The sequence below is a fragment of the Lithobates pipiens genome, unplaced genomic scaffold, assembly GCF_037356315.1.
Source record: "Lithobates pipiens isolate NorthernLeopardFrog02 unplaced genomic scaffold, aLitPip1_a1.2 Scaffold_16, whole genome shotgun sequence".
Classification (NCBI taxonomy): Eukaryota; Metazoa; Chordata; class Amphibia; order Anura; family Ranidae; genus Lithobates; species Lithobates pipiens.
Genome location: NW_027507748.1, coordinates 480,437,534 through 480,453,850, shown reverse-complemented (window position 1 = coordinate 480,453,850; position 16,317 = coordinate 480,437,534). Strand labels below are relative to the sequence as shown.

The 16,317-nt window shown below is 44.7% G+C and overlaps 1 protein-coding gene across 3 annotated transcripts in view; it reads right to left on the bottom strand.

Annotated features, from left to right (window-relative positions):
- UGGT2 (UDP-glucose glycoprotein glucosyltransferase 2) overlaps window positions 1–16,317 on the bottom strand; it is a 672,069-nt gene that overhangs the window by 420,408 nt on the left and 235,344 nt on the right. For all 3 annotated transcript variants that reach the window (XM_077483028.1, XM_077483030.1, XM_077483029.1), the window contains exon 14: window positions 14,632–14,717. In XM_077483028.1, coding sequence (XP_077339154.1) covers window positions 14,632–14,717 — 86 coding nt within the window. The remainder of the gene's footprint in view (window positions 1–14,631; window positions 14,718–16,317) is intronic.

Below are 16,317 nucleotides of genomic sequence, written 5' to 3'. Positions count from 1 at the left end.
CCCCTATATAACCTCCCCTCCTTCCAGGAGTACCTCAGTTTTTGTAGCCAAGCAATATACTTAAACCCCATAAAAAAGAGGGGCGGGACCTCTGTGTCCCATGATGTACTCCAAGAAAAGGATTTTACAGGTAAGTTGTCATAAAAATCCTATTTTCTGGGGGCGTGGCCGGCCGGATCCGAGGACGGACGCACGACACCGGAGCTCCGCTGACTGAAAGGCAATCCGCGGCCATCCGCGGTTTGCTAAATTCAGCGATTAGCTGCATCATCTTGTCCGCCGCGACCCCCGCTACACGTCCGTACCCTTTTGTCTGCAATCTGATCGGGGGGGACCGCGGGATTCGGCCCGTTGTGCTCTGCATAGGCCGCACTGCCGGACGCCATCTTGTGGCCTACAAAGCCTCCGGAGGCACCGCACTTTCCTACGGGACCCGCCGGAAGTCGCTCCGGCGGCGGAGTGAAGCAGTCCCGGGGGGTGGCTCGTTATTAATGCCCTACACAGGCGGACACTATCTAGGGCCATCCTATCCTGCCTCCACCTAAGCCGGTGAGTCTCTCAAGGAACTTTTCAGTTGATTCCCCCCTTCCAGTCTCCCCCCCGTCGGGTGGGAGCTCATATTGCCCGAATCTACATCTCCAAAGGGGGCCACGGACTATATAAGAGCCTACAGCAGACCCAGCCAGCCCCCATCTGCAGTCCTACTCAGGCAAGGCCCTGGCTTCGGCCTATTCTGGGTGTAGGCAACCATCTTACTACACCCAGCACCTTACAGTTATTATCACCACAGCCTCATAGTGAGCAAGAGGAGTGGATTCTTCTGAAAATATCTACACCCATCATCTGTTATCTAAATGTTGTCTGTCATCTACAACCATCGTGAACTTTAAATGAGTTAAAGGGGGGCGCATGCACGGAGGCTCCTAAGATGGACGCGTAGTCCGAGAGCTCCGTCCCGCCGCAGCAGCTCCAGCCTCTCTTTCGGCACCCCCAGCAGCGATTTTCGTTCGGAAAGTACCCACGCAGCCAGCGGAAGCCTCGGGGACACATCCGATGTATGCGGGAGCGGTAAGGAGAAACCTGAAGCCTGCATTCGAAGCCGCTGTGTCCCTGTCAGAAACGGCCAAGATGGCGGCGGATCCGTGCGGTCCAGGCCCCGCGCGCTCGTCTAGCCTACACACAGCGGCATCCCCGTCCTTACTGGCACCGGACCCCTTAGCTGACTTTCCCCCCCTGGGAGCCACCTCTCCTGCCTCTACTGCATCCCTCCTGGAGCATACCCTGGCGGACATGGGTCTTTCACCCATGGAGGCAGGTCCACCTCAGTCGCATCCCTCACTACAGCCTGAGGCCTCGGGCCTACATCATAACTTGAATGTGTCTGATCTCTTTACTAAGTTTGCTGAACTCCTGAATGTAACGGCACATAAGATTACAAGTGACATTAAGGCTGACCTTCAGCATATAGGCTCCCGCATTGAAATAGTAGAGTCTAATTTGGAATCCACTATTACCAGGACCAATCAAAACACGGCGTGCATACAGAATCTACAAGAACAATTGGAGACTGCACAAGCTAAAATAGACGATCTCGAAAATAGAAATCGAAGGTACAATTTTCGGGTCAGGGGGCTTCCTGAATCCTTCAAAGATGTCCCTGAGGCGGTTTCTTCTATCATCAAAACACTAATTCCAGATATCCCGACCCACCGACTGGAATTGGATAGGGCCCACAGAGCCCTCAGGCCTCCCAGGGCGGATGGCCTCCCCCGAGACATTGTGGTTAAACCCCACTTCTATTCAGTCAAAGCGGAAATAATGCACAAGTCAAGATCCTTACCGAAGATCCTTTTTCAAGGCCATCATCTGCAGATCTTCGCTGACTTATCTCCGTCTACTATCCAAAAAAGGAGAACATTGAAACCGCTGCTTCAAGTCCTGATGGAGAAAGAAATCAAATATTGGTGGCTCTTTCCATTCCAGCTCAAATTTGTCTGGAGAGGCAAAGCTTACACTTTCGGTTCACTGCATGAAGGGGAAAAACTCTTGCTGCAGCTAGGCCTCATCAGCCAGACTCCAAATCACGCTCCTCATGGAAACACGCTACAATCTGCCAAGAGACAACTGCCCACCAGCCCCCTGCCTCCAGTGTGGGAGACAGTACGTTCCAAAAAGTCTAAGGAAACTGGTCCCCCCTGAGAGCACCAACCACAAGCTGTCCAAGTTCTTTGTAACCACTCAGATGCTCCCCGGGAGCAAATGCCACCCCACTTGTGCCTTGGATCCTGTCCCTTTCCTTTGTCTACTGCTGCCTCTCCCATCCACGGTGGACATGAGGCGGACTTTGGAGAGTGACTAGGCCGTGTGACACCCTCTGGGACTTCCCATTGTTTCTCCCCATGTCCCACTCCTTCTCATGCATGTTTCTGGGGGGGGGGGGATGTGTTTGGTCCTTATATTTTTCTCACTGAATGATACCTTGGGTTTCATTATTGGCTCCTATCCTCGCTCACCCGTGAGGCCGGTGTTTTTTTTTTTTTTTTGTTTATGTTCGCCCATCTACCTGCCAAATGTCCGTGACTTTAAATTCCTATTAGTTTCAGGTGTCCTTTATGTTCCTTTGCGTACACTTTCCTTACATTTTTCATATGTTGATCTTTTACACATTTATTGCTGCATGACGGGCTCTCGGTTATCCCCCTCCACTTTAGCCTATCCCAACTTCTTATTCACAGTGGGGACACGAGAGCCTTGGTTGTAATGGTGCCTTATTTCAGCTTATTTTTATATGTTTTATGGTTTACCCATAATTGTTGGGGCCTGCCTGCTGCGGCGGTACTCATGTTCCCCCCATTTGTCTGGCTTACTGGGGCGTATTGGTCCTAGTGACTGGACAAACCATGTCCCAATTTTTTGAAGGGACGGTTTGTGTGAATGTTTTGTCGTTGCTTGTTGAGGGCTCTGTCCCCTCCACTATACGGTTGGCTCTCTTGTCACCAGTCTTTCTATCTATCCTTCTCTCTTTTCTTCTTTCCCTCTGTATTTATTTTTACACTTTCGTTGCAGGAGTCGCCGGAGGTTCCTTACATCAGAACATTCATCTTCCTCAGGGGCTACTTCCATGGTTGGTAGTATGGATAGGGTTTGGTGGGCTCTGTGGGGTAAGTGCTTTTGATTTCTATGGCGGTCCCCCCTCTCTGCTCAATGACTGATACGCCCTTGCCTCCACCATCCCCACTCAAAATTATCTCCCACAATTCCCAGGGACTGAACTCTCCCATTAAACGTCGCAAAGTATTTCAGTATCTATACAAACATGGGGTAGAGGTGGCTCTGCTTCAGGAAACACACTTCCCTAAAAGATTTAACCCCTCCTTTATACACTCTAAATTCCCTCTATTTTACCTGGCCAATGCAGAGGATAAAACTAGGGGAGTGGGCATCTTTATTTCTAAACGCTGCAAATTTACACTGAAATCCGAATTCAAGGATACGGAGGGTAGGTTCTTGTTAGTGGTGGGTGATCTCGATGGAAAGCTGTACTCTTTAGTTTCTTACTATGCTCCCAACAAGGGCCAGCTAGCCTTTTTTAAACGTATGCTTTCTACTCTATCGCCATTATTGGAAGGTACTGTGGTTTTCGGTGGGGACTCCAATACCGCATTTGACCAGGGTTTAGACAAGTCACGCCCTCCTGGCAAACGCCTGACCAGACCTACCAATCAAAGCCTACGTATAGCCAAGCTGCTCTTTCAGCGAGGTTTGGTCGACATCTGGAGAGAAGTGAATCCGACCCTAAAAGACTTTACTCACTATTCTAACCCTCATGGCTCCTTCTCCCGGATAGACCACATCCTTGTCGAATCTGCCTCTATTCCTCTGGCTACAAGGGCTAGTATTAAGGAGGTGGTCTGGTCAGATCACTCAATGGTGGTTTTGTGCCTCTCTCGTCCTGCTAATCACAGGCCGAGTAGACGTTGGAGACTTAATGAGTCTATTTTGAGTGATCCCGCTAACGTTCAAGAAATTGAACGAAACATCCTTCAATACTTTGCCACAAATGATACACCTGACATAAATGCCACTTGCCTGTGGGCTGCCCATAAGGCGGTAATTAGGGGTCAACTTATACAACTTTCTTCACAAATCAACAAAGCTAACAAAGCTAATATTGAAAATCTGGACAAGGAGTATACCAAACTAGCCAAACAACATAAAAAGAACCCAAGCTCGGTCCCCATTCCCCAACTTGATGCTGCTAGAGTGGCTTTGAACTTGGCCCTAACCACCAAAGCCGAAAAATGGCTGCGCTGGAATAGAGCAAGATTCTACTATCAGGGTGATAACATTGGTTCTATGCTGGCCAAGAGATTGACACCTAAATTCCGATCCCCGGCACTCCCCAGAATCAGAATACAAGGAGGCTCTATGTCCCAGAATCCCCAGCGCATTATGCGCGAATTCCACGACTTTTACACATCATTGTACAGTAGTACTCATAGTCCATCCCCTGCAGAGATTAACAAATTCCTAGATAGACACAAATCTAGGATGGACTCGCCCATCTCAGCGGATGAGGTGTGTGCGGTGATTAAAAATTTGAAAACGCATTCGGCCCCTGGTCCGGACGGGTTTTCGATTCCCTACTATAAGGCGTTTGCCCCTACGCTTGCTCCGTACATGGCCCGTTTTTTCAACACTCTCCGAAGGGGGGGGGGGGGTTTAGATTCCTCTCTCAATGAGGCTTACATCACTGTTCTCCCTAAGCCTAATAAGGATGCCAGTTCAGTCGGTAATTATAGACCAATCTCTCTTATCAATAATGATTTAAAGATTCTGACCAAGATCCTTGCGGATCGTCTGGCTTCCTTCATTAGCTTATACATACACAAGGACCAAGTGGGATTCATTCCGGGTCGACAAGGTCCGGACCAAAACTCGAAGGGCCATAGACATCATATCGCTTCTTAATTCGAACTGGGACGGGAAACCTTCCAGACAGGGATGCCTCTTGTCTTTGGATCTCCAAAAAGCGTTTGACTCTGTACACTGGTCATATATTTTCATCACCCTACAACGTTGGGGGATTTGGAGAGTCTTTTCTCAATGTCTTACGCGCCCTGTACTCGTCCCCAAAGGCCCAGGTACGTCTGCAGGGATTTTATTCGGAATCTTTCCCCATATCCAGAGGGACAAGACAGGGATGTCCGCTTTCCCCTTTAATTTTTGCAATAGCGATCGAATCCCTGGCCATAGCCATTAGGCATAACCCAAATATACAAGGTATCCATTGCGGTTCTATCCAACACAAATGTGCTTTATTTGCAGACGACATCCTTATGTTCGTCTCTTCCCCCCTGACCTCGTTGCCCAATATTTGTAGTCTCTTGGATGACTTTGGATCGATTTCGGGTCTCAGGGTTAATTATCAGAAATCTCAAGCTCTTAATGTTAATATTCCTGGCTCACTCATAGAAAGGCTTAGGGACAGCTTCAAGTTCACCTGGAGTGACTCATCAATATCGTATCTGGGGATTAAATTAACCACTAGGATTGATCTCCTCCATCAAGCTAATTACCCTTCGTTATTCCACAAATTGGAGGAGGATCTCATCGGGTGGACTGGGCTGTCCCTATCCTGGCTGGGTAGAATCAATGCTATAAAGATGACGCTGCTCCCTCGCATTCTGTATTATTTCAGGGCTCTTCCCATCCCGGTGGATAGAGTACGCCTGCAACGCTTTCAAGCGAAAGTTATTAAATTTGTCTGGGGTAAGGGTGGACATAGATTTTCTAAATCTATTTTATTCCGATCCAAATCGGAAGGTGGTTTGGGACTTCCAAACTTACGTCTATATTATCAAGCAGCCCAATTGGCACAGATGTCAGCTGTCTATTCTAGATGGGAACAGCCTGATTGGATACAGATAGAGAGACAAGCGGTACCTAGGCACACGCTAGACTTCCTGATGTGGAGCCCTAAAAAGATGAGACCTCCGATCCTTTCACCAACTCTCTCGCACTCCTTCGCAGTTTGGGATGGACTTAAACATAATTGCTCACTAATTTCCCAATTAAAACCTTTATCTCACCTATTCCATAACCCAGACTTCCCTCCGGGCCTGAACATTAAAGCCTTTCAATGGTGGCTGGACAAGGGGCTATATAGAATAGGTCATTTCCTCAGACCAGTGGGCCCAATCTCTAAAGCCTACTGCACCAGCAAACTTGATATGCCCCCCACTGAAATATTTCGATTCACTCAGATCTCAAATTTCCTACACAAAAAATGCAAGTCCCTTCCCAGTGGTCCTCAGGTGACGTCTTATGAAACATGGTGCTGTCAGTCCGATGAGCAGAGGGGGGGGATTTCAGTCATTTATAAGGCACTGTCTTCCACAAAGTCCAAGACATCTTATATGTCGGCCTGGGAAGAGGACCTTAACCAATCCTGGAGCATTGAGCAGTGGCATGGGGTGTTCCTGAAATCCTTCAGAGGTATCCTTAACCAAAGTATGATAGAGGCTGGTGTCAAGGTGCTTACAAGATGGTACCTAGTCCCTTCGAAATTGGCCAAAATGTTCCCTTCCGCCTCCCCACTGTGCTTCAGGGGATGCGGCCTTCGAGGTGACATGATACACACGTGGTGGACATGCCCTAGAATACGGCAGTTCTGGTATAGGATCTTTACCTGGATATCCAGAGTCTCTGCAACACCGGTTCAGATGTCTCCTCTGGTGGCACTTCTTAATTTCCCTACAGAGGGAGCCTCCAGGAGTACGCAACGCCTCATCACTTTCATTTTATTGGGTGCTAAGCTCACTCTTGCCAAAGCCTGGAAGCAGCCCTATGTTTCCACTATACAGGCCAAAAGGAAAATTTCCTGGATTATGTTACAAGAAAAGACGGCAAGCGTACTCCTGGACCGCTCGGATAAATTCAGGGCCACTTGGGAACCATGGGCGCACTTCGTGGGAGTTTCTTTATCCACATAAATGCGCCCGGATTTAGACCCCGATTACGGTTCTGTTACCCCCAGGCGACTCCTGTAGGAAAATGCCACTTCCCTTTACCTTTTTTATATCTTTCTCCCTTCCTCTTCTTCTTTTCTACTATTTTTTATTCTTCACCTTCTTCTAAGGAGCCTAGTGAGAGACGGTCTTTAGTGGACACTTCATTGCGGAGTTGGGCTGGGCCAGCTGATTTTAGGGCCAGTTCCTGCATCGCAATGTGGATCTCAGTATTTTACACTCGGTTCACAGAAACCTGATTTACATACTTGCATCCAGTTGCACTGGGCTTCTGTGCCCGTTAGGGTTGTTGTTCCATTCATCTCAGGATTATTGTTACATTATAGCCATGCTACATGTTTTGGTTACATATGATGGCTCACGTATATAATTTAATAACCCTTGTTGATTTACTCCTGGTCCTATCTGTCTTTATTTTTGGCAGGGGGATAGGGGCCCTCGGCCACAGCAAAGAGCCCTTATGGGGTGGCGGAGCTCCCTCCCTCCTTCCATGACCATTATATTTTTTATGTATTTTCTTCCTTATTTGACTGGGATTTTGTTCTAATGCCTACGTTAGCTCAGGCCTATTAGAGGCAAATGTTTACCTCAGTTACATGAATGTGTACTTCCCATCATATGTATTTCGTGTTGGATTCGGGTCAGTATTATAACACTCTGTATGCTTGCAAACTGGCTTGACATATTCAAACTTAAGACTGTCCATATCTCTATATTGTCTTTCACTATGTTTTAGTCATTTTCACGTTGACTTTGTTTACTGTTCTTGATGCAAAATAAAAAATATTGAAACGAAAAAATCCTATTTTCTTTATTGTACATCATGGGACACAGAGCCTTAAGTAATCACTTAATGGGACGTCCCATAGCAATGCTACTTGAGGGGAGGGAGACACAACCCGTAGGGCACCCACAGACCTGACAACTACTTATACTGCTGCCTGCAGCACATATGCCCGAAAGCGACATCCTCATTCCTCCTTATATCCACTTGATAAAATTTGTTGAATGTATGCACTGAAGACCAAGTTGAGGCCTTGCAGATCTGAGCCATGGAGGTCTGGTGACGCACTGTCCAAGAAGCACTAACCGCTCTGGTAGAGTGCGCCTCGACTTGAAAAGGGGGAATCTTACCCTTTAAATCATAAGTTTGGATAATAACCTGCCAAATCCACTTAGCGACAGAGGATTTTGACGCTGCCTGTCCTTTTTTAGGACCCTCTGGCAGAATATATAAGACAACAGTCTTACGAATCTGAGCAGTTGCCTTTAAATAGATTTTCACTGCTCTCACCACATCAAGACAATGTAGTGACCTTTCTTCCCTGCGTAGCAAGCGGTCTTTGAAATAAAATTGATAAGGCTGAGACTTGGCCCTTAATAGTACTCAAGGCCAATTTCATCTATACGCCTAATTGTAGAAAGGCAAGAATTCTGCCTATGATATATCTCCGAGGGTGCCAACCCTTCGATTCACACCAGGAAACATAAGTCTTCCAAACTTTATAATATATATTTCTGGAAGCTGGTTTCCTTGCATTAATCAAAGTTGAAATAACTGACCCGTAAAACCCACGTTTCTTCAGAATGTGGATTTCAATAGCCAGGCCATTAAATTTAGCGTTCGTAAAGTAGGATGGAATATCGGCCCCTGTGAAAGCAGTGGGAGGGGCAATGGGCTCTCTACTGCAATCTTTACGATCTCTGCGTACCATGACCTTCTGGGCCATGCTGGTGCTACCAGAATTACTGGCTCTCTTTCCAACTTGATCCTGCAAAGAAGTTGTGGTAGCAACTGAGTAGGTGGGAATGCATAGATCAGTGAGAACTGATCCCATGGGTCACCAACGCATCTGTTCCGCATGCGAATGGATCCCTCGTCCTAGAGACAAAGTTGACTAACTTCATGTTGAATCTGGACGCTAGAAGATCTACGTCTGGAGTCCCCCACTCTTTAGGCAAATGGCCTGAAAGATGCTGGGCTGAAGAGACCATTCAACATGGGAATAAGTGCTGGCGACTAAAGAAAACATCCTGCCAATCCTCTACTCCCGAGATGAAAACTGCTGATAGGCATGGGCCATTCTTTTCTGCCCAAGTTAGAATATGGTTCACCTCTCTCTGAGCTGAGACTCTTGGTGCCCCCTTGGTGATTGATATAGGCCACAGCCATGGCATGTCGGATTGGATTCTGACAGGACAATTCTTTAACCTGATGTTGATGGGCAGGGTTCTTTGGGATCTCGACCACTGTCCCTGGACAGTTGTTTTCTCTAGTACTGCTCCCCAGCCTGAGAGGCTGGCATCTGTCGTTACCACTTTCCAGATAATTGGTCTGAAGGATTTTCTTTTCAGCAGATTCTGGGTTAGTAACCAACTGAGGCTTTGGGACACACTTTGGGTTAGTTGCATTGGCAAGTCCAAAGCTTGCGTAGTTTTGTTCCAAGCAGACAGGATACTGTTTTGCAATAGTCTCAAATGGAACTGTGTATTGGGAACTACTTCGAATGACGCTACCATCTTTTGTAACAACCTCATGCAAAGGCGAATCTTTGCCAGAGACAAAAACACCCTATTTCTGGGCTGTGTCTATGATCAGGCCCAAATACTCCAGCTTTCTTAGCAGTTTTAAGAAAGATTTCTCTAGGTTAAGAATCCAACCCAGACTTTCCAGATAACTGGTTGTAATGCGTACACTCTGCTCCAAGCGAGCCACTGACTGGTCTATTAACAATAGATCATCTAGGTATGCCAAGACTGTTATACCTTATGCCCTCAGCCTGGCTAGAGGTGGGGCCAGTACTTTTGTGAACACCCGTGGTGCTCTGGCTAGCCCGAAGGGCAAGGCCACAAACTGAAAGTAGTGTTCTACTTTGAATCGCAGAAATTTCTGGTGAGCAGGAAATATGGGGACATGCAGATATGCATCTGTGAGGTCGATGAATGCCATAAGTTCTTTTCCTTGTAGGATGGAAACTTAGATCTAGAATGGGTCTGACATCCTCATTTGGTTTTTTGTACCATAAACAGGTTTGAATAGAACCCCAAACCTTGCTGTTTTGTGGGAATCTGTATGATTACACCCTGAGACAATAATCGGTCTAGTGCTTGAAACAGGGATTGCTTTTTCCCTGGATCCTTGGGAACGTTTGATTTCAGGAAACAAGATGGTGGGAACTCCCGAAATTCTAGTTTGTATCCCAGAGATACTGTGGAGATTACCAGTCTGTCCTGAATTTCTCTTTTCCAAATTTCGGAGTATTTCAGAAGTCTTCCCCCCACCCTGGTGAGGGGGGATACCTCTTCATGATGAGGCTTTAGTATTCTGCTTTGCAGATTTGACTGGATGTTCAGGAACGTCCTTCAGAAGGAGGGGGATCGTGCGTGTGCCCGTGCAGCGGCACGATCCCGATGTGCTAGTGTCACCTGGACACGGCGCATCTCGGATCGGCAGGATGGCTCTGTGATTGGTCCTACTTATCACATGATGGGCGTGTCCAGTCACAGCCGTCCTGTGATGTAAACAGACGGTTGCTAGGAAAATCGACTCTCCTCACACGGAAATCGACGCTGAGGAGAGGAGAGCGGATCGCTGCAGCCGGCTGGTGATCAGTGAGTATGAGCTGTTTTTTACAGCTTTTTACTCACTGATCACCAGTCTAGTGTAAAACACATGTCCCCAAAACACACGTACCCAAATAATAAAAAACACGTCCCCCACATATGTCCCACTAAAATCACATGTCCCAATGATTATCTGCACACATATGTCCGTGATCACCTGCACACATCTGTACATGATCATTTGCGTACATATGTCCGTGATCACACAAACCAATTATTATACACTTAATGGATGTTTTTTTTTTTTTTTTTTACCAAAAACATGTAGCAGAATACATTTTGGCTTAAATTCATGACAAAATTAGATTGCATTGGATTTCTTTTAAAACAGAAAGAAAATAGTTTTTTTCCCCAAATGTCCGCTCTTTTTTTGCTTATATCGCCAAAAATAAAAAACGGAGTCATAAATACCACCATAATAAAGCTCTATTTGTGCAAACAAAATGATAAAAATTTCATTTGGGTACAGCGTAGCATGACCGCGCAATTATCACTGAAAGTACGAGAGCGCTGAAAGCTGAAAATTGGGCTGGGAAGGAAGGGGGCGAAAGTGCCCAGTATTGTAGTGGTTAAGAGCATTCTGTGAATTGGTCCTTTAAGGACTGACACCTATTGCTTCAACTGTAGGCTATGGTAATGGACCCTGCTAAAGAAAAAGAGGATTTTAAGAGGAATTACAACTTATTTGTTGGATCTTTAAGCATTTGTGCATTGTCTACTGGACAAGTGAGGGATAGAGAACTGAGAATCTCTTTGGAGGGAGAAAATGCTTATCCGTGTGATCCCATTCAGCCTAAGTTTTTCTAGTAATGCATTTACTGGAAACACATGCAAAGGTTGTAAAGGTTTAAAGAACCCAAAGAGGAAACCGGACCTTCAGCTAACTATGTTAGGAGTAGCATGAAGGTGGAACAAACCATTTCTGTAAGGGTTTGTACCTCAGATTGAGAAGCTGATTCATCAGCTGTTTCCTCAGCAGAGGTATAATCGGCTTGTTTTTCCTCTCAATCGTCTGAGGGTAACACCTCATCTTGTCCCCATTGTTCCCTTAATAGTTTGGAGTGGGAGAGAGGGATCTAGCACGCTTCTTATCACCTTGGGTGGAACATGTGATTAAAGTCGCTAATCTTCCTTCTAAGACTTGCAGGGCAGAGCAAAATGCATCTTCAGTCACGTATACAGGGGCTGAAGTGTGAGAAGCAGTAACACCACCAATTGGTTCCAAAGACTCACCCCGGCTTGCCATATCTGCTATCTTCGGAGAGGATGACAGTGTGAAGGCATGACTGGAGTTCCCAGTGCCTGGGGGTGGAACCTTGGGTGCCTTAGTAGTAGCCTTAGAAGTCATAGTGCGAAGCAAAAAGCAGAGGTACTCTGAAAACTGTTCTGAACAATAGCAGGAAAAACACTAACAGAATAGATTAAACTAAACAATGATGTATTTTCCTGTACTGAAAATGTCTGTATAAACCCCCCCTCCCCCCACATGCTCCAGCGTTCCTGTGTCATTTAGCAGCCTTGCTTCAGCTGCTCTGGTAGACAGATTTGTGTCTCAGAGCATTGGCTTTTAAGCCTCTCAGATGGGAACCTGATAGAAAGCACACAGCACACTATCAAAGGACACAGAGTCCGCACACAGCACCTGAAGGTGGCCCATAACCCATTAATTACTTGAGGCCCTGTGTCCCATGATGTACGATAAAGAAAAACCTTCAGTGTGCAGCTCCCCCCTCTGCCTCCCTAATACTAACCTAGGTCCGATCTCAATCCAATGATGTGCACAAGATCCAAGGCTCTCATGGGTCGCTCCCTCCTGATTGGCTTAGATGCAGCAGGAGCCAATGTATTCTAACAGCAGGGAAACTCAACCCTCCTACATCTCTGCTTCGTCAGAGTAAAAATGTTGTCTTGCTCCAGTGCAGAGGAAACACTGTCACTATGAGATATTGGGTGTTGTGCTGGCCTTCAGCAAAGCAAATGTTAACATGCGCTTATGCCTTGGCTATAGGTAAGGATATTTTCTTATGGGATATTCACAGAGTAGGCTGCAAAAATGGGTGAGGTGTGACTGAAGGGAAATGCAGAAACCTGTGTGGTGACCATCCTGTAGCACTATTGTGATGATCTCAGTGATCACATGGCACAGACAGGGCCAATCGCAGTGCATCTGTACCATGCGAGAGCTGTGGCCATCATTAAAATCACAATAGTACACAACGAATGGCTATGGATGAATGGATTCCGTTCATGAAAATGATGATCATCACCGTAATAAGCAATCATAGTGTAAAAAAAAACACCTTATCACTTTCCCAGAGTAGTAGTGTGTCGCTATGGCAATCATGCATTGCTCTGGTCACAGTATATAAAAAAAAAAAAAAAAAAAAGAAAAAATAATTTTTTTTTTTTTTTTAAATATTACCGCCACACCAGTCATATGATGATGCTGTACTGCTCTGGTGACAATATGTACTAAAAATGTAAAAAGAAAACCAAAACATTCTTTATTTTCATTTTTATATTGTGACAAAAAAAAATGTACAACTTCAAAAAACTTGACCATGCCTTTTAATACCTTGGACTGTCTGCTTTCCAAAAAGGGGTCATTTGGAGGTTATCTGTACTGTCCTAGCATGTTAGGGCCTCAAGAAATGAGATAGGCAGTCAGTAGACCAGGATTGATCAATTATCAAATACACTTTATTGTAAAAAAAAGTATTGGGACGCCTGCCTTTACACACGTATGAACTTTAACGGCATCCCAGCATTAGTTCATTATTGAGTTGGCTCACCCTTTGCAGCTATAACAGCTTCAAGTCTTCTTAAGATGTCAGCATACCAAGATATCTTGATCAAGTTCATGCTCCCAATGTCCTGTTGCAACATGACTGCGCACCAGTGCCCAAAGCAAGGTCCATAAAAGACATAGATGGGCGAGTTTGGGGTGGAGGAATTTGACTGGCCTGCACCTCAACCTGATGGAACACTTTTGAGATGAATTAGAGCGGAGACTGCAAAGTCAGGCCTTCTCATTCACATCAGTGCCAGGACCTCACAAATGTGCTTTTGGAAGAATGGTCAAACATTCCCATAGCCAGAAGAGTTGAAGCTGTAATAGCTGCAAAAGGGTGGGTCAACTCACTATTGAGCCCTACGGACTGATGTGCGTGCATAGGCAGGCGTCCCAATACTTTGACAATATAGTGTATAAATATACCATAGTTTGTAGGTGCTATAAAACTTTCCTGCAAACTAAATATTCTACACTGATTTGGGTTATTTTTTTTTTTACCAAAGAAATGTAGCAGAATACACTTTAGCTTAAAATTATGAAGAAAGATTACTTATTTGCAACATTTTACAAGAGAAATTAAGAAACATTTGGGATTTTTTTTTTTTTTTTTTTTTTTTAATTGTTGGCATTTTTCGTTTATATACACAATACAATTTAAAGACCCAGTGGTGATTAAATACCACCAAAAGAAAGCTTTATCTGTCTCAAAAAAAAATGATAAAAATTGAATTTGGGTACAGTGGTGCATACTTGACCACTGTAAGAGTAATTGTGTTTCAAATTGTGACAGCTGAAAGTTGAAAATTGGTCTGGCCAGGAAGGGGGTGAAACTGCCCGGTATTGAAGTGGTTAATTCTTCTAACAACTTTAACCCTTAATCTACTCCTTGCTGTACTGAGAGCATATAATCACCAGGTTGACAATGCCAGTGTGAATGAGATCTTACTATTTCTATAAAAGATCACTTCACAATACTATGTGAACCATGATATTATAATGGAGTTGAATTTTTATTTTTTTACAGTAAATGTGTTCTAATGTGTATACAGCCTATATACCATATAACGGTTAATTCGTTTTTTCAAATGCAGGTTTTTACATTAGCCCTTTTGCAGGGCAATTACACTACCAGTTAATCTGTACAATGAAAAGTGATTAATTTTGCCAGTTACCATACAATACCTGAGAGGCACGTTGTGGCGGTAGAATAATTCAGCAAGCTTCACATAATCAGCTGCATAATCTTGAGCGGGATCAACCAAAATTACCTATGAAAAATGCACAGTTTAACTGATGCCCGTGAAAAGCAATTCCCTCTGCAGATAAACCAATGGAATTATGCTTGTTTAACGTTAAAACAACAATTCATTTACATATCTAGAGGGTCAGATCTATTGTTTAATTATATAAAATGTAAATTAAAAAAAATGCCTGCAAAGGATTACAAAGGTGTTCTGTGCCTGTACTTTAGTCAGAGGAAAAGCAATACCTTTACTGCTTTATTAATAAATCTGTGCCACAGGGCAAGGGTAATACATATAGCGATAGAGAAGATGGACAGTAGCTGAAACACCCAAAAATTCATATAATCTTGATTTAGCCCTAGTTCACACTATAACTCGAATGTGAAGCGCACAGGACCCGCACTGCATTCCTGTGAAATTCACATACGATTCTGTGAGGTGCCATTTGAGCCCATTCATTCTGAGTTTGCTCAAATTGCACCGCATAGCACCAGAGAAGTGCAGGCACCTTTTTTGGAGTCGTATCATGACCAGATTATATGGTCTTTTGTACCATGCGATCCAGTTCAGGCAAACCAAACTGCATTTACAATGTGTTTGGGGTGTTAACTTTGTATTGACACCCACAGCGAATCCCAAACACAGTGTGGTTGCGAATTAGTGTGGAGAACACACAGGGGTCACTGTGCTTCCTGCACTGCATATGTGTGAATATAGGATTAAAGAAAAAGCACACAGCTTGTCTTATCATGCCTGCAATTAAACCACAAAAAAGATTTGCTACCAAATGTCGACCAAAAAAGAAGACATCAGAAAAGAAAGGATACAACCTGCATCATATAACAAGCTATTTCATTATTCATCTCAGTTATTCAACCATCTATACTGTCTTGCCCTCTGATTTAGTGTGGCAAATATTTTTATGTCACAATGAGAGGGAGAGTATGTACTAAAAGGACATCCACCTCAGCTCAGATGTTATTCTACATTCATGGATTACATCCTGGTCATCTGGAAAGAAGACCAGGAATCCTTGGAATCCTTTAAAATATAGATGTATAACGATGGAAAGAACATAAAATTATCTTGGAAACATATTAAAGCAGACCTGCAGTCATTAAATCTTCTGCCCTTGTTGTTTTAATTGTTGTTTGGATAGTAAAAAAAATTTTTTTCTGCCAGTAAATACAGCCCACTTCCTGTTTGTCTGGTCATTAGCCCTAGGCTTATGACATCATGCACAACTCTCGCTCTCTCTCTCTCTCATGAGCGTTTGCCAGGAAGGCAGGGGGGGTGACTCATAAGAGGGTCAATGAGAGCTGCAGAGCTGGAGGTGTGCATCTGTGTAAATCCAGGCAGTGAACAGGCAGCAGCTTCAGCTTCAGCTGCCCACAGGTAAAATGGATGCAGCCAGACTTAACAGAGGGAGATTTCTGCAGCATATTTGATAGGTACAGAATCTCCGTATATATAAAATAATATGCAAAGTTGTTGGAGGGAAGCTTCAGAATGGAAAAGATGTTTTTATTACAAATTATGTGAGCAGACTGCAGTTCCTCTTTAAATCCATAACATTTTTGGATTTGGTTAGAGTGTCAGGGAAGTTTCTTTGATGCCAAGACAT